The 27157-nt window shown below is 42.1% G+C and overlaps 1 protein-coding gene across 1 annotated transcript; it reads right to left on the bottom strand.

Annotated features, from left to right (window-relative positions):
* Positions 1-211: 211 nt before the first annotated feature.
* LOC146990492 (uncharacterized) lies at positions 212-25705 on the bottom strand. The gene is made up of 14 exons (XM_085803969.1): positions 25541-25705; positions 24111-24248; positions 23897-24019; positions 23625-23732; positions 22948-23064; positions 22656-22763; positions 19925-20041; positions 12714-12792; positions 12337-12553; positions 2808-4605; positions 2536-2709; positions 2089-2262; positions 909-955; positions 212-779 (listed from the first exon to the last, which is right to left on the bottom strand). Exons 2-14 carry the CDS (start codon positions 24197-24199, stop codon positions 250-252), a joined length of 3681 nt encoding a protein of 1226 aa, XP_085660095.1. The 5' UTR covers positions 24200-24248; positions 25541-25705; the 3' UTR covers positions 212-249.
* Between the last annotated feature and the right edge of the window lie 1452 nt (positions 25706-27157).

Genomic DNA, 27157 nt, shown 5'->3' on the forward strand with positions numbered 1-27157 from the left:
GACAAAAGTTTCAGCAGTGTCTGGGCTACATCGTGGTGAAGTTTCAAAACTGTAGCATGTACCGTTGGTTTGGTAGGAATTTTTAAAGTTTTTTAAATTTAAACGCTTACATGTCCTTGGAGTTGAGTGAATCTGGCATGGGGTTGGATGCCCGGACCCTAAAAAGGTGGATGGAAACGCAACTAGTGACAGACAGGCATGTAGAGACCGCGCTGTCTGTTCAACAGTGAAAATGTTTCTCTGCTACATTCAACACAGAGACACTGAGGAGCCAGGACTGAACCAGACTGCAAACCCAGGATACAGAGGCTCAGTGAAGGTGGTGTTGAAGGTGTGGAGGTGGATCAGTGAGTCAGAGGAGACTCTGTAGAAGGACAGAGAGCCAGCAGGACAGTCCACATACACTGCTACTCTGTTAGAACCAGAGGAGGAGGAGGAGGAGATGGCTGTTTCTCGGTTGTTATGATAGAAACGGTAATCATCCTCAGAGCAGCTCAGGCTCCAAGACTGGTTGTTCATTCCAAACTCACTGTGTTGTTTTTTCCCCTCCCTTTGGATTCCTCTGTAACTCACTGATACATAAACCCATCCTCTCCACTCAACCTCCCAGTAACAGCGACCAGTCAGACCAGTTGAACACAGCAGCTGAGACCAGTCGAATCTGTCAGGATGATCAGGATATGACTGATCCTCCTCCACATGTGTCACTGTCCTGTTTTTGTTGGAGAGTTCGATTCTTCTGTTCACTGTGTTTGTGTCGATTGTGAGTTGACAGGAATCTGATGGAGAGAACAAGACACAGCTGCAGTTATTGATCATCTGATTAGTTATTGACAGTTTGATGAAGACTCATGACGTCAGTGATGTGACTGTGTGAAGATGTTTGAATGAAGTCCAAACACACTTACACTTCCTCAGACCTGGTCTCAACCATCGGACTCCACCAGACTCCACCCTGAAAGAAGAAGAGAAGATGAAGCTGGAGTCTTCATGTTGTGATGATAGAGAGCAGGAGGAGACGAGGAGTGTTTTCTCAATGAGATTTCAGTTCAGTATGATATTCTGATGGTGTGTTTGCGTGGAAGATTGTTTTTGTAATTAGGGCTGCAGCTATCAATTCTTTTTGTAATCGATTAATCTAGCACTTTACCAATCAATTAATCGGATCTTTTTTTTTTTTGCGTTTTTAAACAACCAAAACAACAAAAATGATGTGGCTTCGAATGATCAAGCATTTGGCTTTTTTTATTGGTTCCAAAAAGCCCATTTATTGCAAGTGCAATAAGTAGGTAACAACACAGTTAACTTACTGTAAATTTAAACATACAACATTACAAATAATGATTGCACATTTGCTCCTTCTGAAAATTACCTGAGACCAAAGAATATAAAATATCAAGCCAAACAGGTTAACAAATTTATATATAATAAAAATAAATGTAAATAATACAATTATAAGTCAAGACTTGGCATAAAAAACAAATTGTGTTTTCAGCCGGCGCAGCTGCAGTAGACACACTGCACCTTGTTCTCTTCCTTATTGAGTATGTAATGATCCCAAACTTTAGATTATCTCTGCCGTTTACGGACATCCTGACTCTCCGCCATCGCGCCGACACGCACTAGTGGTGTGTTTCCTTAACAACGGTCCATGTGGAACAATATCCCTGCGTGTCATAGGAATATAACGAAGCTTCGAGGCAGAGTTTTTGCCTCAAGCTGTTTTTGTAATCGAGTTAATCGAGTAACTCGATGAATCGTTTCAGCCCTATTTGTAATAGCAGCAGAAACTATACGATCACCAGGAGGTCTATGAATGTGGAGTTTGTTTTATTTATGGAGCTGCTTTTCTCTTGGTTCATGTGCACAAGGATAACATGAATGTACATATCCTCCTTTTAACAGGTGGTGCTAACCAGCCCAGATATTCCACAATGCAACAACAAAGGCAGAGAAGAAGAGTGTAAGGTTTTCACATCAACAATCTGAGTAGTGAAACTTTGAAAAACACTCGTGTGAACACAACTTGTCCTCTGACGTTCGTTAGATTGAAACTGTCATCAGATAAAGAGCTGGATAGATCCTCACCTGAGAGTCTCCAGTCCACAGTGTGGACTCTCCAGTCCACCAGACAGGACCTTGACTCCTGAGTCCTGCAGGTTGTTGTCACTCAGGTCCAGGTGTCTGAGACTAGAGGACTGGGAGCTGAGGACTGAGGACAGAGCTTCACAGCTTCTCTCTGAGAGGTTACAGCCGCTCAGTCTGAAGAGATGATCATGAACAAGAAGACAAATAACAACTGAGTTAAATTGTGATCGCCTTCACTGATGCGACAGTACAAAGTACCATCAGAGGAAACACGGTCTCTGTTTTCCCTACAGCTCAAAGAGAAGCAACAAACCAACAACAATAAAAATACTCAGTTGGACCAATATCAACTCTATATCTTTAAACTGTTACCAGTGAATTTTCATTCACTAACCCGAGTTTATATTTGTTAAATTTCACACAAACTTGAACACAACTTGATCTCACCCGAGAGTCTCCAGTCTACAGTGTGGACTCTCCAGTCCACCAGACAGGACCTTGACTCCTGAGTCCTGCAGGTTGTTGTTACTCAGGTCCAGGTGTCTGAGACTAGAGGACTCGGAGCTGAGGACTGAGGACAGAGCTTCACAGCTTCTCTCTGAGAGGTTACAGCCACTCAATCTGAAGAGATGATAGAGAGGAATTTAAGAAGACGAGATTATTTTTGTCAGACAGAAGTGTTTTTATATGTTAATAAATAAATTCATCTCTGCACTTACAGAACTTTGTTTGAGGCTTTGACCACTGGGAGCAGCTTCAGAAGAACTTCCTCTGAAGCAGAGTATTTATTCAGGTCAAACACATCCAGATCTTCTTCTGATGACAGTAAGATGAAACACAAAGCTGACAACTGACCAGGAGACAGTTTATCTGGGTTGAGACGTCCAGAACTCAGGGACAGTTGGATCTGCTCCACTAGCGAATGATCATTCAGTTCGTTAAGACAGTGGAACAGGTTGATGCTTTTCTCTGCAGAAGGAATCTCTTCAATTTTCTTCTTGATGTACTGGACTGTTTCCTGATTGGTCAGGGAGTCACTTCCTGATTGTTTCAGCAGACCTCGTAGGACAGTCTGATTGGTTGGCAGGGAAAGACCCAGGAGGAAGCGGAGGAACAAGTCAAGGTGTCCATTTGGACTCTGTAAGGCCTCGTCCACAGCGCTCTGGTAGAAACAGGTCGGGGTACATTTGACTTTTCTTCTTTTAGACTTCTTGGATGTTGGTTGTTGTTGTGACATCAGGTTGAGTCCAGATTTGATGAAGGTCAGATGGACATGAAGAGCAGCCAGAAACTCCTGAACACTCAGATGGACGAAGCAGAACATCTTGTCCTGGTACAGGCCTCTCTCCTCTTTAAAGATCTGTGTGAACACTCCTGAGTACACTGAGGCTGCTCTGATATCGATGCCACACTCTGTCAGGTCTGATTCATAGAAGATCAGGTTTCCTTTCTGCAGCTGCTCAAAAGCCAGTTTTCCCAGAGACATAATCATCTTCCTGCTGTCTGGACTCCGGTGTGGATCTGTACCAGTTCTTCCATCGTACTTGATGTTCTTCAGTTTTAGATGAACCACCAGGAAGTGGATGTACATCTCAGTCAGGGTGGTTGGCAGCTCTCCTCCCTCTCTGGTCTTCAACATCTCCTCCAGAACTGTAGCAGTGATCCAGCAGAAGACTGGGATGTGGCACATGATGTGGAGGCTTTGTGAGGTCTTGATGTGGGAGATGATCTTGGCCTGCTCCTCATCTCTGAACCTCTTCTTGAAGTACTCCTCCTTCTGTGGGTCAGTGAACCCTCTGACCTCTGTCACCATGTCAACACACTCAGGAGGGATCTGATTGGCCGCTGCAGGTCGTGTGGTTATCCAGAGGCGAGCAGAGGGAAGCAAGTTCCCCCTGATGAGGTTGGTCAGCAGCACGTTGACTGAGGTGGACTCTGTCACATCAGTCAGGATCTCTGTGTTATGGAAGTCCAGAGGAAGTCGACACTCGTCCAGACCGTCAAAGATGAAGACCACCTGGAACTGATCAAACCTGCAGATTCCTGCTTCTTTGGTTTCAGAGAAGAAGTGATGAACAAGTTCCACTAAGCTCAACGTTTTCTCTTTCAGCACATTCAGCTCTCTGAAAGTGAAGGGAAATGTGAAGTGTATGTCCTGGTTGTTTTTGTCTTCAGCCCAGTCCAGAGTGAACTTCTGTGTTAAGACTGTTTTCCCAATGCCAGCCACTCCCTTTGTCATCACTGTTCTGATTGGTCGGTCTCTTCCAGGTGGGACTGTAAAGATGTCTTCTCTGATGGTTGTTTCTGGTCTGTCTGGTTTCCTGGACGCTGTTTCAATCCATCTGACCTCATGTTCATCATTGACCTCTCCAGCCCCTCCCTCTGTGATGTAGAGCTCTGTGTAGATCTTGTCAAGAGAAGTTGGGTTTCCTGCTTTAGAGATCCCTTCAAACACACACTGGAACTTCTTCTTCAGGGCAGATTTAAGTTTACTTTGACAAACTGGAGCATAATGTCCTGAATAAACAAAAAAAACAACACGTTAGGGGCGGCAGTGGCTCAGGAGGTAGGGCAGGTCATACAATAATCAGAGGGTTTGTGGTTCGAATCCCATTCTGTCTCAGCCACTGTTGTAGTGTCCTCGGGCAAGACACCTTACCCACCTTGCCCAATGTGAATGTGTATGAATGACAGGGTTGGGGAGTAACGGATTACATGTAACGGCGTTACGTAATTAAAATACAAAATATGAGTAACTGTATTCCGTTATAGTTACAGTTTAAATTGATGTATTCTGATTACAGTTACTTTCTTTTTTTTAAAAGGATTACTTGGATTACTTTAGCCTGCCGCACACGCAGGTCGCACTGACGGACGCTTGTTGCACTGTGGCGAAGTTATAAGGGAGAGGGACGGACAAAACAGAGTACTAAACTCGTCGGCCGTCACTGGTGAAGTTGGCTTCATTTTGTTAGTGGCGCTATCGGGATGCCCAGCATATTCCTCTTCAATGTCCGGTCTCTGGTAAACAACATGAATGAACTGCGACAGGATGACGTTTTTAAAAGGATCCTGGACTGTCATGTGTTTATGATGAGCTGCATGTTTAACAGCAACGTCAGTCACGCTGTTTCCAAAACCACACCGACTTCAGCAGTAAGTTTACAGTAGGCCTAAGTCATAGACTGTAAAAGGCCTAAGTAGGCCTACAGTTTTTGTGTCACACTCGCCCTGCTCATCAAGCTGTAACAGATCCGACCCGCAGTTGTTGAAGCCCGGACCCGACACGGACCGACACACTAGCATTAATTATTACGAGGCGAGGCCGGCCAAAATAAAAAAATAAAAAAAGAGATGACGCCCGAGGCCCAGCCCGGCCTGACGAGTCCGATTTTCGGCATGAACCAGGGTCAAACCAGCGCGTCCGGTCCGGTTCACATGGTGAAGCAGAGGATGGATAGTTGATACTTGATGGATCGGTGAAATTATGGTCTGTATGCTTCAGATACTGTACATGCTCCGGTTGTGAGAAATGGGGCTATATGTCCAAAACAGAGGCATATCCCTTCTATTTGCTTGTTTTTATTGTAGGTTTTAAAAGATAATGAGTACATTTTGATTCTTCTCTACTAATGTTGCTTGATTGTTATATCTATATGAGGGTTTTCTAATCTTATACAAATTAAATGTTAAGCAAGATTGGCAGAGCAGAGGTGCTGTGGTGTCAGATGTCAGTTTGATATGCACTTATGTAAGTGGCAAAGAATACAACTACACACACACTACACAAGTACTTTGTGTAATTGGGGTTTATTTTGCAGTCTGTATGACCTCTGGATGTCTAGACATTGTATGTCTTTTTGCTTGCAAGCTAGATCACCTTGGCACGACAGGGGCCCCCCGCTGTACGGGCCCCCCAAAATTTTCTAAAATCGCCCGTGCTTCTACACTCACAAACAAAACCTATTTTAAAAAACATGTATTTTTTTTTAGGATATTCTGCATGAGGTAGTAGGAGGTTCAGAGGCTGTAGTCTGAACTGTAGAGCAGAGAAAGCTGCTCAGTTTTAATATAGCCTAAGCCCACTAATTCAATGTGTTTGGCGATAAAAAAAACATTTAAATGTGGCTGGATGATCAATAACAAATTAAACTGTGGTTTGACAAATTCAAACACATGTAGCCTATTAATGCTTTTGTTTAAAGCCACGGTAGCCTACAGTAAGATCATGTGTAAGGTCATTCAAAGCAAATTCAGTGTCCCAGTCAAAGGCGCTTAGGCAGGCGATTTTAAAGTAATCTAAAAGTAATCCAGAAAGTAATGAAGTTACATTACTTTACTTGAGTAATCAAATTACATTACAGATTACATTTTGGGACATGTAATCAGTAATCTGTAGGGGAATACATTTTAAATGTAACCCTCCCAACACTGATGAATGATCATGGTGGTGGTCAGAGGGGCCGTTTGACGCACATTGGCAGCCATGCCCCAGACTAGGGCTGACCCGAAAAATTTGAAGCTTCGAAGCTTTGTTCGTTGCCATGGTAATCGATCATGTCCGTGATGTTTGTTTTTTTTCTTCCTTTTTGACACAGGTTCTCATCGGCAATTGTTACATTAAAATGAGTATAGGCTACTTGGCATCCTGGAAACCTGCCTGATTTTGGAGATATGCAGTGTTTGTTTGCCATTACCTTCATTATTTCAGCTACGATCCCCGCGGCCGTCGAAGCTTCGATTTTGATCGATTTTATGTCCGCGAAGTTTCGATTATCAAAATATGATAATCGGGACAGCCCTACTACAGACACAGTTTACCACCACCAGTGTGAATGTGGTATGAATGAATAATGGTTTCTGTAAAGCCTACCACAAACATAAAGATAATCGGGCTGATTTTGCCCCGATTTTCCCCCTTCCGACCAAAGACAGACATCGCCTGATTATCTTAGGCTCTTAAGATTATCTTATGAGATTCTCTTGTAGTGTGTGGTGTGTTAAAGGGACAACGAGGAGTTTCTATTTGGTTATAAAAAAGTCTCACGTTAATGTGGATGAATCTACGCTACCCACACTTGTTAATGGCTCCATTTTCGATATATCGTTTTGTCTCTATCGTTATTTTGTTATTTTAATTAATGGTGGAAATGCTGGGTGAGCCGTATTGCCGTTTATGGTCGGGACTAAGACGGTAACTGAACCTCTTTGAACCTCTGACTTTAATTCTTGATGAATGAAAAAATGAGTCCGTCTTGCGCCGGTCGAAGAATTCTACGGTGCGCACGGAGGCTCATAAATGTAGTGTGAAAATGCTTCGCTTTTCCAAAACTCCTCGTTGTCCCTTTAACTCATTGAGTGCCAACCACGTAATTTCTCGTTTTTCGTTCCCATGCGTTGAGTGCCAAAAACGAGATTTTAAGTTTTTTGCTTTTTTTTTAAATTATGAAAACAGACACTTTAATACACATTATATGTAAATTTGGGGACTCTACGACGAGCAGAACTGAAATAGATGACGATCAAAGTCTCATGACAGCTCATGATCTGGAAGTTTTTATCATAACTCAGCTTTTTCAAACGGAGTTCTGCATGTGGATGCAGCAGCTGCTCTGCTCTCACCCGCGAGGCTGCAGCAGCTCGGAGCAGAAACAGGAAGCTCACAGCCGACAGTCCTGCCTGGTTTTCATCTGGAGCAACACCGTGTCCTCCCCAAGGTCCTCCCGCGGTAAAATCTGATGGTCTCTGGGCCAAAGCAGACCGCCGGCACCGACCCGTACCACAAAAGGACCGCGACCACCGGCGGGACCGGTGTTCCCGAGCCGCTGTGGCCGACAGACCCTCACGTTCCGCGGCGAGAGGCTGTGACACGGCACGGTGCGTCTGTGTTATTGTTGTTTAGTGGCGCCCCCCCGCCCCCGATGGTGGTTTTGTGAATAGAACAACAATTGTTGTATATATTTATCTTACACGAGCCCTTTGATCCAGAAATGCGAGTGTCAGAAGAGCGACAGGCACAAACAGAGCACCTTTCATAAAAGATGCTCTATCTCCTTTTCTAGAAAAAAAGCAGGGATTTTGGTGAAACCCAGCCATGTTTAGCTTGACTTTTCTCAGGAACTGAGGCACGTAGAAACAAACGGTTTGTGGTCATTTGAAGCATAAAGTTACACCTTTCAAATGAGCTACAGTATGTGTTGGTGGCAATAATATAGAATACACTATGGCTCTACATAAAAAGTCAAAAATGGTCTAAATTGCCGGTACACTTGACTAAAACTTTGGAAAGGAGCGCGGCACTCAATGAGTTAAGAGTCAAAATTCCCCGACAATAGGCTCGGAAAACGTTCGGCGCCGATAATCGAAAGTATTAAACATGTTCAATATTTACGATTATTGGGGCCGACAACCGTGGCCGTTTCAATCAAAAGTCATCTTGTGTGTGGAAAGCCGGTGTTGTGCCTGCTTGCCGAGCTCTGCTTGCCGAGCTCTGCACGCTGCTCGCGGCAAGCCACTTCTCCGCACAGCACCGGCAACCCACAGAGAGCCACGGTGCAGCCCTGGCATTACATGAGGTTCACACAGACATTCACGCATACACGGGAGGTTTCCTGATAGCCGATTGCAAAGACGGAAGCGCTCATAGCTGGCAACAGCCAGCAATAGAGCAGCCATGTTTAAACGATCATGTGACCGTCACTCACAGCCCGTCATGTGACAGCACACGGGTCCCTATTGGACAGCCGCTTGACTGCTCGGCATCCGGACCCACAGACACACACAAAAAAAAAACACACATTAAAAATTTGAATATTATTCGAATATTTAAAGACCCCCTAAACCAAAAATGCACTTTTTTAAATGATGTCAATTTAGTGTGTGGGCTCTGTTACAAGGCATTTCAGGAGCAAAATTGCTAATCCACGCCATAACTGAGCATTTTAGACTTGAAAATGCAGTTTCAATACGTTTCAATACCAGACTCTGAAAAAACTGGATTAAATTTTTCAAATTGGAGTCAGTTTTCGTGCGTCACGAAACTGTAGCAACCAATCCCGTTGATTTTCCCCCCATCTCATTACATAAAATATGAACAGGGTACAAAGCGGGAGTAACGTACGTTAAACAGCGATGACGGCGACGTTGCTTCGTGTTCGGGTGAGGAGCGGTGAAGGACGGTGATACCAGCCTGTTACTAAGCAACTCAGAGACTCTGGGCATGGCCCCTGGATGCGAGCACCTAAAAAACTCTATAATTCACCACGGCGGCGGCTCTGCAGCCGTTGTTTGCTGTAGTAGTTCACCATGACAGTGACACTCTACATATAGAGCTAGATGCAATGTGTGTAAGTAGTCAGTTGCGGTGGCTGAGTGGCAGCATCGCCGCCTTGTAAATGGGAGACCCGTGTTCGGGTCCTGGTGTGGTCTCTTTTTTTTTTCTTTTTCTTTGTTTTAAACTTTATTCACATTTCGGTTTACATTCAAATTTACATTTACTCGCCGGAGGAAACACAAGCTTGCACGTGAAACCTGAAATCACCTTTCTGTCTCCCTTGCCCCTGACGCGCACCACCGTTACCTAGCAACCCTGACCAGGCAGTCATGCATATGAATAGAAGATGAATTTTTCAATGAGGGAGAAATAATGCACGTGTTTTGAGTGTCTTGGAGAGTTATTTTAAACAACTTTGTGTAGGTAAACAATTTTAATCAAAGAATAGTCATGGCAGAGCATTTTTACAAATTTAAAAATGCCTCTTTAGGGGGTCTTTAACATAAGATGGGTTAGAAATTCGAACCTGATTTGGGGGGAAGATTGACAGCCCTACAGCACACCACACACAACACGATCAAAACTGTTCAATCAAAGATTTTTTATCTTCATGTATGGGGTCTCTCACAGATAAAAAATCGGTTGAGATTTATAAAATCTTTATGTGTGTACCCTAGGGCATTGACGAATACTGGATTTTAGTATTTGCCGAATACTTCCCAATTTTTCGCCAGATTTTTTTTTTTTCTAATCCATACGGCACCTCAGCTGCCAGCCCTAACCCTACACTATTTGCTCCTGTTATAAATACACAATGTATTCGCTGTCATCCCAGTGTTTCCCATTAATTAATGAGTCTATGGCGGCCCGCCACAGTCTCGTTTGGGCCCGCCACAGTCTCTCACAGAAATTTGTATTTTTTTTTCTCACGTGTGTCTACGTGCGGTGCGCCCGCACGCGAGAGAGGCGGCAGTTTGAGAGGCTGACTGGCAGAGATGAGAGCTGGTGAAACGCTAGCATGGTTATTTAAAACACCATCTCTGATCTCTGCCTGCACATAGATATACAGACACGGGCGCACGGTAAATGCGCTATATTGCGCTAATTGCGCAGAATGCAGCGCTGTATCGGAAGTCTCACTATTATTTGCTATTCATTTCAACACGTTCTAAAATAAATATTTTTTTATCTGCCGGTCATAAGCAGAGCTGCGTCAGACACTCTTCCGCTCTAAATAGCCATATGAAGCCTAACTTAAGTTATTATCCACCTTCGGTCGTTGTTACATGCTATAGAAGTTCGAAATAAAATGTCATGTTGACTGATTGTAAAACATTTATATATTGATGTAAATGTGGTGATTTTTGTACATGTACAAAAATACAGAGCCCCGGGGTAGCGCAGCTGTTTTGTCCAATAGATTACACACCTGAAGCTTAACTTTTCATTCAAACTAATGTTGCTGATACAGTTGTTAGATTCAGGGGTGCAAACTAATCAGGGGTAAAAAAGGTGACAAGATACCGACCCCTCTAGGGGGGTCCGGGGGCATGCTCGGCGGTAACCCTCTAAAACCTGCGGGTACGTTAATTAGCGATCGTTTTCTCTCCCAGAATGACGACGGACGTTCGCCGGCCGACCAGCTGTGCAGCCTGGGAAAGGTGACTCGCTGCTCCCGGGTGGCTGCTCACACAGGCGGAGCTTCACTGATCCGAAAAAAGTCGGAGCAAATGTCCAAACAGGTGTCATTTGGATTAACCGCACATTAAGGATCGAAACGGTTACTTTCTCTCATGAAAAAATATTCAAACTTAATAAAGTGACATATTAACAGTGCTACCGCGGTAATCAAAACAGCTTTTAGCTGCTTTGATGCAGCTTTTAGCTGATTTGGCTTCACTGCAATGCATTCTGGGAACCACAAGCACTACACTAGTCTCACACACGCCCATAGCGCCCCCTGCTGCATATCTGCTGTAGAGCATTAATGTAGACCCTATTCCATGGCTTTATTACAGCACCGGGCTTTTGAAAAAAGAAAAAAAAGGAAAAGGTGAATACTCGACTATGACTCACAGCGTCGAATAGTGGTTTCGATAGTCGAATATTCAAATATTCGACTATTCGGTGAAACCCCTAGTGTACACCCCTTAAAGGGATAGTAGCATTTTTTTAAGTGGGGTTGTATGATCTACAAATAGCCTCTAACGACTTTAATTGCAGTAGAAGACTCTCTCCGTTAGCAACGCCAGCCCATAGCCCTGCCCAGAGATTTACAACATACAGTGTTGTGAATGGACCCAAAGAAACGGCCTATTTTCACGGCCTAAAAGAGGTTTTACGTGAAAAAAAAATACACAGTTCCATTTTCACCATAATATAATTTTTTCCAGCCCTTCAAAGTTTAGGAAAAACGCAGTTTTTATTTGGACCTAACCAACTCACGTATCCCTCCGCCCAGGGTTAGCGCCCGCCGATCAGCAGCTGGTTCGGTCCAAATAAAAACTGTGTTTTTCCTGCACTTTGAGGGGCTGGAAAAAATTATATTAGTGAATAATGGAACTATGTATTTTTTTTCAGGTAAAACCTGTTTTAGGCCACGAAAATAGGCCGTTTCTTTGGGTCTGTTCACAGCACTGTATGTTGTAAATCTCTGGGCAGGGCTATGGGCTGGCGTTGCTAACGGGAGGAGTGCAGAGAGTCTTCTACTGCAATTAAAGTACTTAGGGGCTATTTGTAGATCAAAAAGCGCTATATTATTAGATTAGATTATTATTATTATTATTATTATTATTATTATTATTATACATATGTTATATGCTCTTCTGATTAAAATAAACATTAGACTAAATAGTGGATGTTTTTAAACTACAACTTGAATTTCAGGGTGGGGGTCCTGTTGGGAGGGTGCGGGTGTCTGATTGATATGTAGTCAATGTTGTTAGTAAACATAATGTTTAGAGAAATCCTCTTACTCCTCTGTAGATGCTCAGCCAGTTCCTCCTGCTTCATCTTCCTCAGGAAGTTCACTGTGATCTTCACTAATGCCTCTCTGCTGCTTCTCCTCTGCTCTTCATCCTCACCATCCAACACCTCCTCATCCTCCCTCTGACTCTCTGAGCATTCTGGGTAATCTGGACTCAGAGACTTGTGGATCTCCTTCAGCTCATTTTTGATGTCCTCCTCCAGCAGCTGGAACAGAAACTCTATGAGTGACGGCATCAAACTAAAACCATGGAGCCAAACATCAGATCCATGTTGGACAGACTGACAATCCACTGGTGTCAAAGTGCAGCATGGAGATGATGGTGAACACAACAGATGTAACAGCAGCTGTTGGACATGTCCTCACCTTAAATATGGAGTCCAGCTGTGTTTGATGCTGCTGGGCAGACTGACCACTGGGAACCTCTGAGCTCTCTTGGTCCACTCTGTGGAGGAATCATGGAGAATTAAGAAGAAACTGCTTCTGCAGAAATAACTACAAATATCTTTGCACTTACATAGAGAGAAGAGTGATATGGATATCTCTATACATATAAAGTTCATATAATGGCCAACATACACACCTCTCAAATCTCAATAACTACTTGCGTTGACCTGCATAACAGCAAATTCATTAGATGATCCAATATACTGTCTTGCCAAAACTAATCCTCTGGCTGAACAGGAGAAACTAGATTTTTTTATTTATCCATTTTTGTCCATTTTTATTCTGAATGCCAAGCTGGACCTGTATAAATGTGGCACCCATGCTGCCTAGGATACATTTAGGGTAGTTTTAAGAGCAGACTAGATACTGGGCCTAATTTCTGAATGTAGAAATGAGGCCAAGTATCTGGTCTGCTCTTAAAAGACAATTCCGGGCAAATTCAACTTGGGGCTGTATTTTCCTAACATTTTAGGTCTAAAAGAAGGAATCTGAAGATTTTCAGTTTAATTGCTCCTGTTTTGCGGTAGTTGTGTCTGTCCCCACATCGCCACGGCAGCGATGAATGGGAGCAGATGCAAGTTCCGCTGCTTAGGCTGTTTACATCCCTCAAAGCCTTGCACGAGACCCGGAGACTTTGAATTAGATCTAGTTTTACAAACATGTCGGCTTGCTTGAAGTAAATAAACTTCTGGGTGCATGTTTTTTTTTTTTATTTAAAGTATATTTTTTTGCCTTCATTCGATACACAGGAAAGGGGGAGGCAGAGAGAGGGGGAATGACATGCAGGAAAGGTTTGCCCGACGCGGGATTCGAACCGGGGACGCCTGCGTTGAGGACTGTAGCCTCTACATGGGGCGGCCGCCTTAACCACTGCGCCACGCACCGCCCCTGGATGTATGTTTGAGTCGCCATCTGATGCTGTCTGCGGCTTTGAGGGATGGAAACAGCCTAAGCAGCAGAACTTGCATCCGCTCCCATTCATCGCTGCCATGGCGATGCGGGGACAGACACAACACAACAATCCGGATGGAAATTAGCATTGCTGCTACAATCCGGCACATTTACATGTTTTTATATGTCCATTAATGTACATTGTCCCACCCAAATAAACCAATAAAGTAAACTACCACAAAACAGGAGCAATTAAACTGAAAATGTTAGGAAAATACAGCCCCGAGTTGAATTTGTCCAGAATTGTCCTTTAAAATGACCCTATTGTATTGAACTGTCACTCTGTCACTCAGGGACACACAGCTGGGCTCTGGGTTAGTTCCTTCCTAAAAGACACAGGATATAATCTGCACTGCACCCAGAACAAAGTGAATCAATCTGTTGTAGATGAAGTGCAGAACCACTGTTGTTGCTCTTCTGTCCTGTCAGATGTGTTATCAACTGAACAGAAAAAAAATATTGTACATTCTCTCCAGAGTGGGCTGTAAACAGACATTTAAAAAAATCTTATTTAATAATGTTAGGAACAGCTGGGGCTGTGCGTGGCGCAGTGGGTAAGGCGGCCACCCCATGTGTAGTCTGCAGTCCTCACCGCAGGCGGCCCTGGTTCGGGTCCTGCGTTGGGCAGACCTTTCCTTCATGTCATTCCCCCTCTCTCTCCCTCCCCCTTTCCTGTCTATCTCTACTGTGTGCTATCAAATAAAGCCAAAAAGCCAAAAAATATTTAAAATAATAATAATAACTAGAAAAGGCATTTCCAAGAATGGAAATGGTGTGACTGCTGACAGCAGCTGAACGCTGTTGCAGAATTAGCAAATAGTGCAAGCAGTGATCACCATACAAATGTTTGACCAAGGTCGGACTCGAACCCACAACCTCATGGTCAATAGACTTCCACTCTGCCTCTAGGCCACAGTGCACACACAGTTGCAGAGACTGTTGTCTGTTGATGAGCTGCACTCTGTCTCACTCTGACATCAAGAAAGCTTGAGAGTCAAGCTTGAATGACTTAGAATGAAAATTTCTGTGAATAATTGTTATTGAGGCAAGATTTGAACCAGTAACCTTCAGGTCTCCAGCTCAGCAAGCTAATCACTAGGCTACAGGCAGAGACAGTATGTCAGTGGCAAAGAAAACCTTTAATAAGAGGATCACTGGCTCCTGCTTAAAAAAAAAAGGTAAGGAAAGTGCAGAAATTAGCCACACCAAGTAAGACTTAGAATGAAAATTTCTGTGAATTTCAGGCTGAGAGCAGCAGTTTCAACATGAAGCAAGTTATCAGAAGTCAACAGAGGACGACTGGGAAAATAATTCACTATAATTGTTGATGAGGCAAGATTTGAACCAGTAATCGAACCCACAACCTCATGATCACTAAACCTTTACTCTGCCACTTCACCACAGAGAGCACAGACATAAGCATGTTGCCATTGTAATGTGATGATGTGCAGAGAGCTCCCTGGCTGCATTTAAAAAATATTTAAAATTATTATCTAAGTCTCTTTGCATTTTTGACCAGAATTTTAGCCAGAAGACAAGTGTGGCTACAAAACTGGAGAAAATAATTTGTCTAGAGTTTAATTTGCAGAAAAAGTTTAATATTTTAAAAAGTATAAATAGTTAAAAAGAGAAAAGTAACGCCGATAAAGTTCAAAAAAAGCTGCACGTTTTGATATATGAATTGTTGAAATAGCACAACACCTAACACACTAACCATATGGCCACAGAGAACCTGAGTTACAATGAGCTTTATACTATGAGGAATCAAAGACTGTCCAATGACAGCTGAATAATTGGAATCAAAAGTCAAGCAATGATGTGAAATGACTGAGGCAGGAATCGAACCCGTGACCATATGATCACTAAGCCTTTACTCTGCCACTCGGCTACAAAGAGCACACTGCTTTCAAGACTGTTGTCATTCATTGTAATGTGATGATGTGCTGCAAACTGGTATGAGTAATCAAGGAGATAACAAACACCTGTAACCAATTGAAGGCGGGGGAGGAGAGCAGAATTCAACATAACATAACAAGAATTCTTCCCTTGGATTCGAACCAGTGACCTTAGGGTTGGCAAGCAGTTACCCTAACCCCTACACTACAGAGGAGTTGTCAAGAAGAGAGGTTGAGACTTTGATGAATGTGAGATTTTTCAATGATGCTTAAAACAAAAATAAATTAATATAAATTAGCCACACCAAGTAAGAAGAGGACTTTTTTGTGACCTGTGACTATTTTTTGGTGAATTAAAATGAATTAAAAAGCACTTAACAGCAAGTTACAAAGTTGAGCTCCTTCTCCTGCTGATGTGAAAAAAATGCATTGAGCTGAATGAGAGCAGAGAGCTCCCTGGCTGCATTTAAAAAATATTTAAAATTATTATCTAAGTCTCTTTGCATTTTTGACCAGAATTTTAGCCAGAAGACAAGTGTGGCTACAAAACTGGAGAAAATAATTTGTCTAGAGTTTAATTTGTGGCCGTGCTGACAGTTTAGCCAGAAAAACTCTAGAATGTTTTTTTGCCTCTCTACACTCTAGCTCTGCTCGTTAGACGCAATACACACACATTATAAAGCTGAAAAAAATCAGAAAAAGTTAAATATTTGAAAAAGTATAAATAGTTAAAAAGAGAAAAGTAATGCCGATAAAGTTCAAAAGAAGCTGCACGTTTTGATATATGAATTGTTGAAATAGCACAAAGTATGAAGGACTAGAAGAAGACCGTAAAAAGGCGGAAGAAAATGGCCAAACAGAAGAACAATAGTGTGACTGCTTCAGCAGTCACACTAACTAGAAAAAGCATTTCCAAGAATGGAAATGGTGTGACTGCTGATAGCAACTGAATGCTGTTGCAGAATTAGCAAATAGCGCAAGCAGTGATCACCATACAAATGTTTGACCAAGGTCAGAATCGAACCCACAACCTCATGGTCATTAGACTTCCACTCTGCCTCTAGGCCACAGTGCACACACAGTTGCAGAGACTGTTGTCTGTTAATGATCTGCACACTGTCAACATCAAGAAAGCTTGAGAGTCAAGCTTGAATGACTTAGAATGAACATTTCTGTGAATTTCAGGCTGAGAGCAGCAGTTTCAACATGAAGCAAGTTATCAGAAGTCAACAGAGGACAACTGGGAAAATAATTCACTATAATTGTTGTTGAGGCAAGATTTGAACCAGCAACCTTCAGGTCTCCAGACCAGCAAGCTAACCACTAGGCTACAGACAGAGACAGTATGTGAAAGGTAAAGAAAACCTTTGATAAGAGGATCACTGGCTTCTGCTTAGAAAAAAAAGTAAGGAATCAAACCCAAGACCTCATGATCAATAAACCTTTACTCTGCCACTTCGCCACAGAGAGCACAGACATAAGCATGTTTCAGACAGAGTTGTGGAGAATTCTCAGCATTGGGCTGAATGAGAGCAGAGAGCTCCCTGGCTGCATTTAAAAAATAAGTTAAATATTTGAAAAAGTATAAATAGTTAAAAAGAGAAAAGTAATGCCGATAAAGTTCAAAAAAAGCTGCACGTTTTGATATATGAATTGTTGAAATAGCACAACACCTAACACACTAACCATATGGCCACAGAGAACCTGAGTTACAATGAGCTTTATACTATGAGGAATCAAAGACTGTCCAATGACAGCTGAATAATTGGAATCAAAAGTCAAGCAATGAAGTGAAAAGACTGAGGCAGGAATCGAACCCATGACCATATGATCACTAAACCTTTACTCTGCCACTCGGCTACAGAGAGCACACTGCTTTGAAGACTGTTGTCATTCATTGTAATGTGATGATGTGCTGCAAACTGGTATGAGTAATCAAGGAGATAACAAACACCTGTAACCAATTGAAGGCGGGGGAGGAGAGCAGAATTCAACATAACATAACAAGAGTTCTTCCCTTGGATTCGAACCAGTGACCTTAGGGTTGGCAAGCATCCACCCTAACCCCTACACTACAGTGTAGTTGTGAAGAAGAGAGGTTGAGACTTTGATGAATGTGAGATTTTTCAATGATGCTTAAAATAAAAATAAATGAGTATACATTAGCCACACCAAGTAAGGAGAGGACTTTTTTGTGACCTGTGACTATTTTTTGGTGAATTAAAATGAATTAAAAAGCACTTAACAGCAAGTTACAAAGTTGAGCTCCTTCTCCTGCTGATGTGAAAAAAATGCATTGAGCTGAATGAGAGCAGAGAGCTCCCTGGCTGCATTTAAAAAATATTTAAAACTAGAAAAAGCATTTCCAAGAATGGAAACGGTGTGACTGCTGACAGCAACTGAACGCTGTTGCAGAATTAGCAAATAGTGCAAGCTGTGATCACCATACAAATGTTTGACCAAGGTCAGAATCGAACCCACATCCTCATGGTTATTAGACTTCCACTCTGTCTCTAGGCCACGGTGCACACACAGTTGCAGAGACTGTTGTCTGTTAATGATCTGCACACTGTCAACATCAAGAAAGCTTGAGAGTCAAGCTTGAATGACTTAGAATGAAAATGTCTGTGAATTTCAGGCTGAGCACTAACCATATGGCCACAGAGAACCTGAGTTACAATGAGCTTTATACTATGAGGAATCAAAGACTGTCCAATGACAGCTGAATAATTGGAATCAAAAGTCAAGCAATGAAGTGAAAAGACTGAGGCAGGAATCGAACCCATGACCATATGATCACTAAACCTTTACTCTGCCACTCGGCTACAGAGAGCACACTGCTTTCAAACCTGTTGTCATTCATTGTAATGTGATGATGTGCTGCAAACTGGTACGAGTAATCAAGGAGATAACAAACACCTGTAACCAATTGAAGGCGGGGGAGGAGAGCAGAATTCAACATAACATAACAAGAGTTCTTCCCTTGGATTCGAACCAGTGACCTTAGGGTTGGCAAACATCCACCCTAACCCCTACACTACAGTGGAGTTGTGGAGTTATGAAGAAGAGAGGTTGAGACTTTGATGAATGTGAGATTTTTTGTGAAAAAGTTAAATATTTTAAAAAGTATAAATAGTTAAAAAGAGAAAAGTAATGCCGATAAAGTTCAAAAAAAGCTGCACGTTTTGATATATGAATTGTTGAAATAGCACAAAGTATGAAGGACTAGAAGAAGACCGTAAAAAGGCGGAAGAAAATGGCCAAACAGAAGAACAATAGTGTGACTGCTTCAGCAGTCACACTAATTATTATCTAAGTCTCTTTGCATTTTTGACCAGAATTTTAGCCAGAAGACAAGTGTGGCTACAAAACTGGAGAAAATAATTTGTCTAGAGTTTAATTTGTGGCCGTGCTGACAGTTTAGCCAGAAAAACTCTAGAATGTTTTTTTGCCTCTCTCCACTCTGACACCACTCTGGCTCTGCTCGTTAGACGCAACACACACACATTATAAAGCTGAAAAAAATCAGAAAAAGTTAAATATTTGAAAAAGTATAAATAGTTAAAAAGAGAAAAGTAATGCCGATAAAGTTCAAAAAAAGCTGCACGTTTTGATATATGAATTGTTGAAATAGCACAAAGTATGAAGGACTAGAAGAAGACCGTAAAAAGGCGGAAGAAAATGGCCAAACAGAAGAACAATAGTGTGACTGCTTCAGCAGTCACACTAATTAAAAAGCACTTAACAGCAAGTTACAAAGTTGAGCTCCTTCTCCTGCTGCTGTGAAAAAAATGCATTGAGCTGAATGAGAGCAGAGAGCTCCCTGGCTGCATTTAAAAAATATTTAAAATTATTATCTAAGTCTCTTTGCATTTTTGACCAGAATTTTAGCCAGAAGACAAGTGTGGCTACAAAACTGGAGAAAATAATTTGTCTAGAGTTTAATTTGTGGCCGTGCTGACAGTTTAGCCAGAAAAACTCTAGAATGTTTTTTTGCCTCTCTACACTCTAGCTCTGCTCGTTAGACGCAATACACACACATTATAAAGCTGAAAAAAATCAGAAAAAGTTAAATATTTGAAAAAGTATAAATAGTTAAAAAGAGAAAAGTAATGCCGATAAAGTTCAAAAGAAGCTGCACGTTTTGATATATGAATTGTTGAAATAGCACAAAGTATGAAGGACTAGAAGAAGACCGTAAAAAGGCGGAAGAAAATGGCCAAACAGAAGAACAATAGTGTGACTGCTTCAGCAGTCACACTAATAATGTTCGGAACAGCTTACTTCTTTGCAGCAGGGGGTTGCTTTCCATTGAAATCTATGAAGCCTTGTTTTGAACTGTTACTCTTAAAGGACACACAGCTGGGCTCAGGTTCACGCCCAGCCGGTCTCCCATTAATCCTGCAAAAGAACACATGGGGGAAATTATCTATTCAGCCTTCCACTGCACACAGAACACAGATAACACACAGGAATCATTCAGAGTTAAGTATGAAAGTTGAAGAAGGTCACTGAAATTATAGGCATTGTGATCTGACAGGATGCAAATAGAGGAAGGAGAGAGTTTTTGCATAAAACCGATGGTCAGTTTAGAAGCGGAGAGAGAGGGTTCTGAGACTTAGAGGCTCATAGGGCAGGATTTGTGAGACAATACACATGCGTTTTATGTTTTTTAAATAATAATGGGTGAGGAAGCGTTCAAAACCAAAAAGAACGAGCCCACCCGCGTATCTCTCCATTGCTCTGAACGGGGTCTGTGCTGCAAAATGCGCTGCAATTCAGGGGGTGAATTTCGTGCGCTGCCCGGCGGACTAGGGATGGGAAATCGGCCCTATATTCAGATCATTCGATCGTGGACACTGTCGATCGCCGATAGGCGATCCAATCGTGGGGGGGTGGGGCAATTACGTCATCTTAAAAAAAAAAAAACTTGCTACATTCCGTTCATTCATCTCCGCATAGCGCTCACTCTCCGTTATTGTCGTCCACACACACAGACAAGCGCGCATGCATGACGCGCGGGTCGGGATTTTTTTCCTACCCGCGAGTCCCGAAGTATTTTGACCCGCCCCGCACCACCGCATCTATTTTCACAACCATCCCCGCTGCTATTAAACGTCAGACAGCGGCTTTTTATTTTGAAAGGGCAGACAGAGGCGCTGTGTTGCCGGTAGCTTGTCAGTGTGGAGCTCGTGAGGAGTGGGAGAGTCACAGTGCAGCGAGTGCAGCAGCCGCTGCCTCCCTCTCCCCGGTCTGCTCTCTGCTCTCAGTGAAACCAGCCCCGCTCTGCTGATGCGCCCAGCCGCCGTCTCACCCGGTTCTCTCACACCTCCGCCGGCTTTCCCGTCAACATCAGCGCACCCCTGATAACACACTCTGGACTTCATCATCAGTTTTTTTAATGACCCGCCCAACCCCGCACAGCCTGCGTCCGCGGCATGCACCTCCGAAAAAAAGTGAGAAGGGAAAAACAAAGATGCAACAGGGTGTGTAATTAAGAGTTTAATATTCACTCCTCTGTTGCACAGATCCAAGGGCTCTGTATGCAGACATGTTGCTCCACGAAATATTTTTCAAGTAGCGCAGGTTCTAGAGATTATTTCTTTAACATCTTATGGCAGTAAATTAATGAAAGATCGCCTTAAAGATCACAATTTGAAAAAAAAATCACGATCGTCCCTTCGATCGCCGATAGACGATCCGATCGAAAATCACTCCATCCCTACGGCGGACCTGACGTCAGCGCGTCCACGACTGCCTTCGAATGGACCAATGGAATGGATACATGAGGACAACTGCTGTGGATCCAAATTACTGTTTGGAAAGTTCTTCACCCGCCAGCAAACGACCCAGCACAACTGAAAGCCCTGTTAAAAGCCATACTAAAAACCATCTATCACTTATCTATCTACCCCCCCCCCCACCGCCACCGCCACTCTCTCCCTTCACACACGCACACAGCAGCAGGCAGGTCACTAACTTACACACCCTCTCCCTCATCACTACTGTCTTATTATTAGCCGTTAGCCGTGTGTGTGTGTGTGTGTGTGTGTGTGTGTGAGAGAGAGAGAGAGAGAGAGGGAGTGAGAACCTAAAGTAAAATACCCCCCCCTCCCCCTCCCTCCTTGAGAGCAGATAGGAAAGACTGTAAAGAGTAAAGTAAACAGTGAAGAGTCTGTGCGCGCTCCTGTGCCGGTGGCTTCGCTGGTTGCTGTAGTTACCCACAGCGGCTGTCGCGTCACTAGCCGTTCTCATGAATCCTGCCCTATGATCCTTTAAAGGTTGACTATGTAGAATTACAAGAAAAACAACAGAAAAAGAATTCCAGCAGTCGATTGCCAGACCGTTGCTAGGTAAAACGGGCCGTTGCTAGGGACTCCGCTCTGATCAGAGGACAGCAGAGGAGGAGGACTAAGCAGGATATTTACCTTATGTTTCATTTTTACTGTCATTAACAGCATAATAAATGACTTGTAGCGTGTTACAGGGACAGTGGAGGCTCTCTGCCTTCACACCGCTGCTGCTCAGAGCCTCAGAGCCTCCGCTGTCACTGCTCTCCTCAAGTTGGAAAAAAAAAAAAAAAAAGGAGCTCCGTGGCACCGAAAGTCCGCGACGATAAACGTGTTTATGACAGATAAGACTACACAAATACACCCATCCTAACAAGTATATGATAATCCATTGATCCACCGATTGATTATTAAAAGGCTTGGTTGGAAACAAACGCATCCGACCGGGAGGAGGCAGGAAAACAGCGGAGAATTGAGCCACATGTCGGCTACAGGCAGGTAGGAATGTAAACAGAACGTTGACAGAAAGTCATTGTCGAGCCCGTCAAAAATATTAAAAATAATAATTCAGACTAAAAAAAAATTTTTTATGGAAAAGCAATACTTTCATTCTGTACCCCTCTAAAGGCCCCATGGATGTATTATTTTTGAAAAAATATAGCTTTTAATAAATATTCTACATATTCAACCTTTAATAAGGTTTAAATTAAACAACAACAGCTTACCTGTCTGCAGCAGAGGATTGTTTTCCATCTTTAAAATCTATGAAACCTTGTTTTGAGCTGTCACTCTTGAGGGACACACAGCTGGACTCTTCGTTTTCTAGTTTCCTCCTAAAAGACACAGGATATAATCTGCACTGCACCCAGAACAAAGTGAAACAATAAAGTCCTGAACCACAGTCGTTGTTCTGTTCTGTCAGATGTGTTATCAACACTGAACAGAGAAATGATTGTACATCCTCTCCAGAGTGGCCGTAGACAGACATTAAAACAATCATCTTTAGTAACATCTTACTTCTTTGCAGCAGGGGGTTGCTCTCCATTAAAATCTATGAAGCCTTGTTTTGAACTGTTACTCTTGAGGGACACACAGCTGGGCTCAGGTTCACATCCAGTCCACCTACCATTAATCCTGCAAAAGAAAACCCACACATAGTGGAAATTATCTATTCAGCCTTCCACTGCAGACAGAACATAGAACAATTTCACTGAGAGTTTAGTTTGAAAGTTGAAGTTGAAATTGTGATCTGACAGGATGCAAATACAGAAAGGAGAGGGTTTTTTGAATTATAGTCTTTACAATTCATAAAACAATGGTCAGTTTAGAAGAGGAGAGGAAGAGTTCTGTGATACTTAAAGGTTATAGCTACAACTTTTTCATCAAAAGGATATATTTAAAAAAAATAATGCATCCACAGAATGTCTAGAGGGGTGCAGAATAAAAGTATTAATTTTACTGAATTTTTTAAAAATAGTATATAAATAATTGTTTAATAAATTTTGGCGGGTCCGAAATATGTAAATATTTTTATCTGGTTACGTTGGCAACGTCTGCAAGGAATGAGCTCTGTGGCAACAGCATTAGAACTTTAGCTACTGCTGTAACTGGCAACCAGTAAAATGGTGAGTAAAACTTATCACCTTTAATAAGGTTTTGAATTGAACAACAACAACTGAACAGTAACAGCTTACCTGTCTGCAGCAAAGGATTGTTTATCATCTTTGAAATCTATGAAGCCTTGTTTTGAGCTGTTACTCTTGAGGGACACACAGCTGGGCTCTGGGTTTTCTAGTTTCCTCCTGAAAGACAGATCGGCACTGCACCCAGAACAAAGTGAAACAATCTGTTGTAGATGACGTCCAGAACCACTGTTGTTGCTGTTCTATTATTATTGTACATCCTCTCCAGAGTGGCTAGACAGACATTAAAACAATCACATTAAATAATGTTAAGAACAGCTTACTTCTTTGCAGCAGGGAGTTGCTTTCCTTTGAAATCTATGAAGCCTTGTTTTGAACTGTTACTCTTCAGGGACACACAGCTGGGCTCAGGTTCAATAGACTGGGGCTGGTGTTGCTGCTCTGGGCTTGAAAACAACACACACCAAGTTTTGAATATGCATAATAATGCTGGTGCAGTGATGTAAGTCATAGACACTTCAGAGATGTTCATCTAACCTTTGACCTCTGATCCAACTCCCATGTTCCCAGCATGGAGGTGTTTTAGAAGACGAGTCTCCCTCCTCTGTGTCCTCATACTGATCCATGCTGCTGAGTCCACATCCACATCAGTTCATACTCACTTTGTAGCTTCACCTGCAGAGGAAACACGTATTATTACCAGGTCACATGTCCACCATGTGTCTGCTGCACCTGCACTTATACTCTCAGTTCACTAGATGGAGCTGCAAGTGTATGTGTGGTTGTAACAATGCACCAAAAACAGGAAGTCTTATTCAGCTGCACACGGCCCGAGAAAGCAGGCAGCTGACTACCCTGATCAAAGTTGACAAAGTTAACAAAAAACAAACAAACAAAAGCTGCTCAAGGTGACCACAATCAGAATCACACACCGGCCCCGATCCGGTCATTTTTAAATTCTTCTTCGTACCCACCTCCATCAAACTTTTAAACAGCTCTGTGGATGGTGTTCGCTGAGGCCTGGGAGGTGTGCAGTAACTCTTGTTTTATTTTATTTTTTATCTGGGAAATGTGCAATAACTGATGCTTGTTTGTTTGTAATCTTTTTAACCCCTAACTGGGTGTGTCATGAGTGTGTGTGTACATGTATGTCTCAACTGTCATTTCTGTATTTTATGTATATTAAGGCAGCTTTTACCATGCACTGGAGTCCACAACAAATTTCCCCTGTGGGACAATAAAGTTTATTCTATCTTCTGTTATTGAACAGTGACAGAGTTTCAGTCAGAGTCACGACAAATGTGAATCAAGAGTAGGTATATTGTTGAAAAACTATTACTCTTTGCCTTTCGAACATATCATGGATCTATACAAATAAAATAAAATAAAAAACCCTGAGAGTCCGTCAGTCCGGCTCATCTGGTCCACAACAGCCTCCTGATATCACTCTCATCACGGACCATCCATAAATGTTGTATCTTTACGGTGAGCTGACGGCAAATTTCCACCATAGTGGATAATAAAGATTTATTGTATTGTATTGTATTGTATCCACCCTCAGACTAAAGTCATCACCGCTCCCCGGCGGCCATGAGCCGCAGCTCAGGCCGAGTTTAGTGGCTCAGACAGCGGGAGAGCAGCGGCTCCTCTCCGCCTCCTCCTCGGGCGGGTGGAGGAGCTCACCAACACACACACATCAACCCTGTGACCATCCACTCAATCTGCTTCTGCCATTATTTCACCGTTAAAAATAACAGCGAACACCCAGACAACATGGCGGACACGTTTGATTACACAACTGTACAGTTATAGTTTAGACTCATTTATAGGAATATTATCAAGGGTTGTTGATATTAAAATAAAGAAAACAAATGTAAAAGAAGTAGAGTCGGGATGTTCGCGTTTCTACTGTTACTCGGTTAACGATAGTTATTGTTGAATAAAACATTAAAAGCAGTTAACAATACCTTCAGCGGAGAATATCAACTGCGTCACACAGCTGCGTTGAAATCGAAACTAAAAAAGTCAGTTTCAAACGTCAGAGGAGGAGGAGGAGGAGGAGGAGGAGTGTAAACAGACACTTCTCTAAACCTGTTATGTGTTTGTCGGAGAGTGCACACTTGAACTTTGTCCTGTAGTGACTCTAATTTGGTTGGTGAACTTCGATCATGCTTTATTGTTATAGTTTTATTTGCTTCGATCAAAACATGTAACAACCCTGCTATTATTATCCTGTGTTTTACTTTATTTGTTACTTATAATAAGCTATTAGGAGGAACTCTGATCATTCGTGGTTATCCTTTTCTTTTACAGCGCATGCATAGCTGACGAAATATTACTGATGCTCATCATTTTTCTGTCTCATCACTAGTAGATTAGTGCATGTTGATCTTATTAATAATAATTATGTCATTATTTTGGTTGCTTTTCCAACCTCTGCCTTTTTTTTTTTTTTTTAATTTTCTTTTTATTATTTTCCTTTTTTTTTTAAGTAGACAGTACAAATAAAACAAACAATAACAAGTCAACAGACAGGGTCATCAGTAGCCAGGTGGGAACCTTGACATTCAGGTATGTTATACAGTATAGCAATGGATCGTTCAGATAAGAAAAATAAAACAGAGTCACATTAGAATCATCATGGGATATCCATAGTCTATTATCACTATGTCTCAGAGTCCTTAACAGTTGGTCTCCATGAGGCCTCAGTCACAACCATGGGTAGCAACAGCAATAATAATAGAGTAATACAATAAAATAAATAAATAATAATAATAAAAGGGGGAGAAAAAATAATAAAATACAATATTATGCACGGTTTAAGTAATGCTTCCATTTCCTCCAACCTTTTGTATATTTGTCAACAGCACCTCTTAGAGAGAGGGTAATTTTTTCCATAGTGTGGATTTCTTTCACTAATTCAATCCATTCTATTATTGTTGGGGGTTCTTTGTCCAGCCATTTCCTGGTTATACATTTTTTACTGCTTACTAGTAATATTTGCAACAAATATCGATCATGTTTTTCCAGTCCTGTTGGCAAGTTACCTAAATAAATGATGCTGAAATCGAGAGTAATCTTTAGGCCGGTTATTAATCTAATTTCTGTCGTCACATCTGTCCAGAACTGGACTACAACCGGACACTCCCAAAAAATATGGAAGTGACCCGCAGACATATTACCACATTTTCTCCAACAGTGACTGTGTTCAGGATTTTTTGTTTGTGATTTTTTTATTTTGGGTGTTATAAAGAACCTTACGATGTTCTTCCAGGCAAACTCCCTCCAAAGATCAGAACTGGTAGTTATGGATTGTGTGTTACAGATATTTAACCATTCATCGTTGGTTAGTGTTATGTTGGTTTCTCTTTCCCATCTGGATTTAATGTATAATGTGGATGTACCTCTCTCCAATTGCAATGCTGAGTAAATCAAAGAGATTATTTTCCTATTCTTATTACCCTTATATGCATCAACAAATATCTTTATCAGAGTCACACCCATCTCCCCGGTGGTTTTAATATTCTTATCAAAATAATTCCTCAATTGGAGATATCTAAAAAAATCTTGTTTCTCCAAACAGA

This window comes from Trachurus japonicus, chromosome 2 (assembly GCF_045865225.1).
Source record: "Trachurus japonicus isolate A0001 chromosome 2, Traja_1.0".
NCBI lineage: Eukaryota > Metazoa > Chordata > Actinopteri > Carangiformes > Carangidae > Trachurus > Trachurus japonicus.

Coding starts and splice junctions, on each gene's coding strand:
- LOC146990492 (XM_085803969.1), bottom strand. CDS start 24,199: ATGGATCAGTATGAGGACACAGAGGAGGGAGACTCGTCTTCTAAAACA. Junction 20,042..22,655: donor CAATCCTCTGCTGCAGACAG/GTAAGCTGTTGT, acceptor GTTCTTTTGCAG/GATTAATGGGAGACCGGCTG. Junction 2,263..2,535: donor TGTAGACTGGAGACTCTCGG/GTGAGATCAAGT, acceptor TCATCTCTTCAG/ACTGAGCGGCTGTAACCTCT.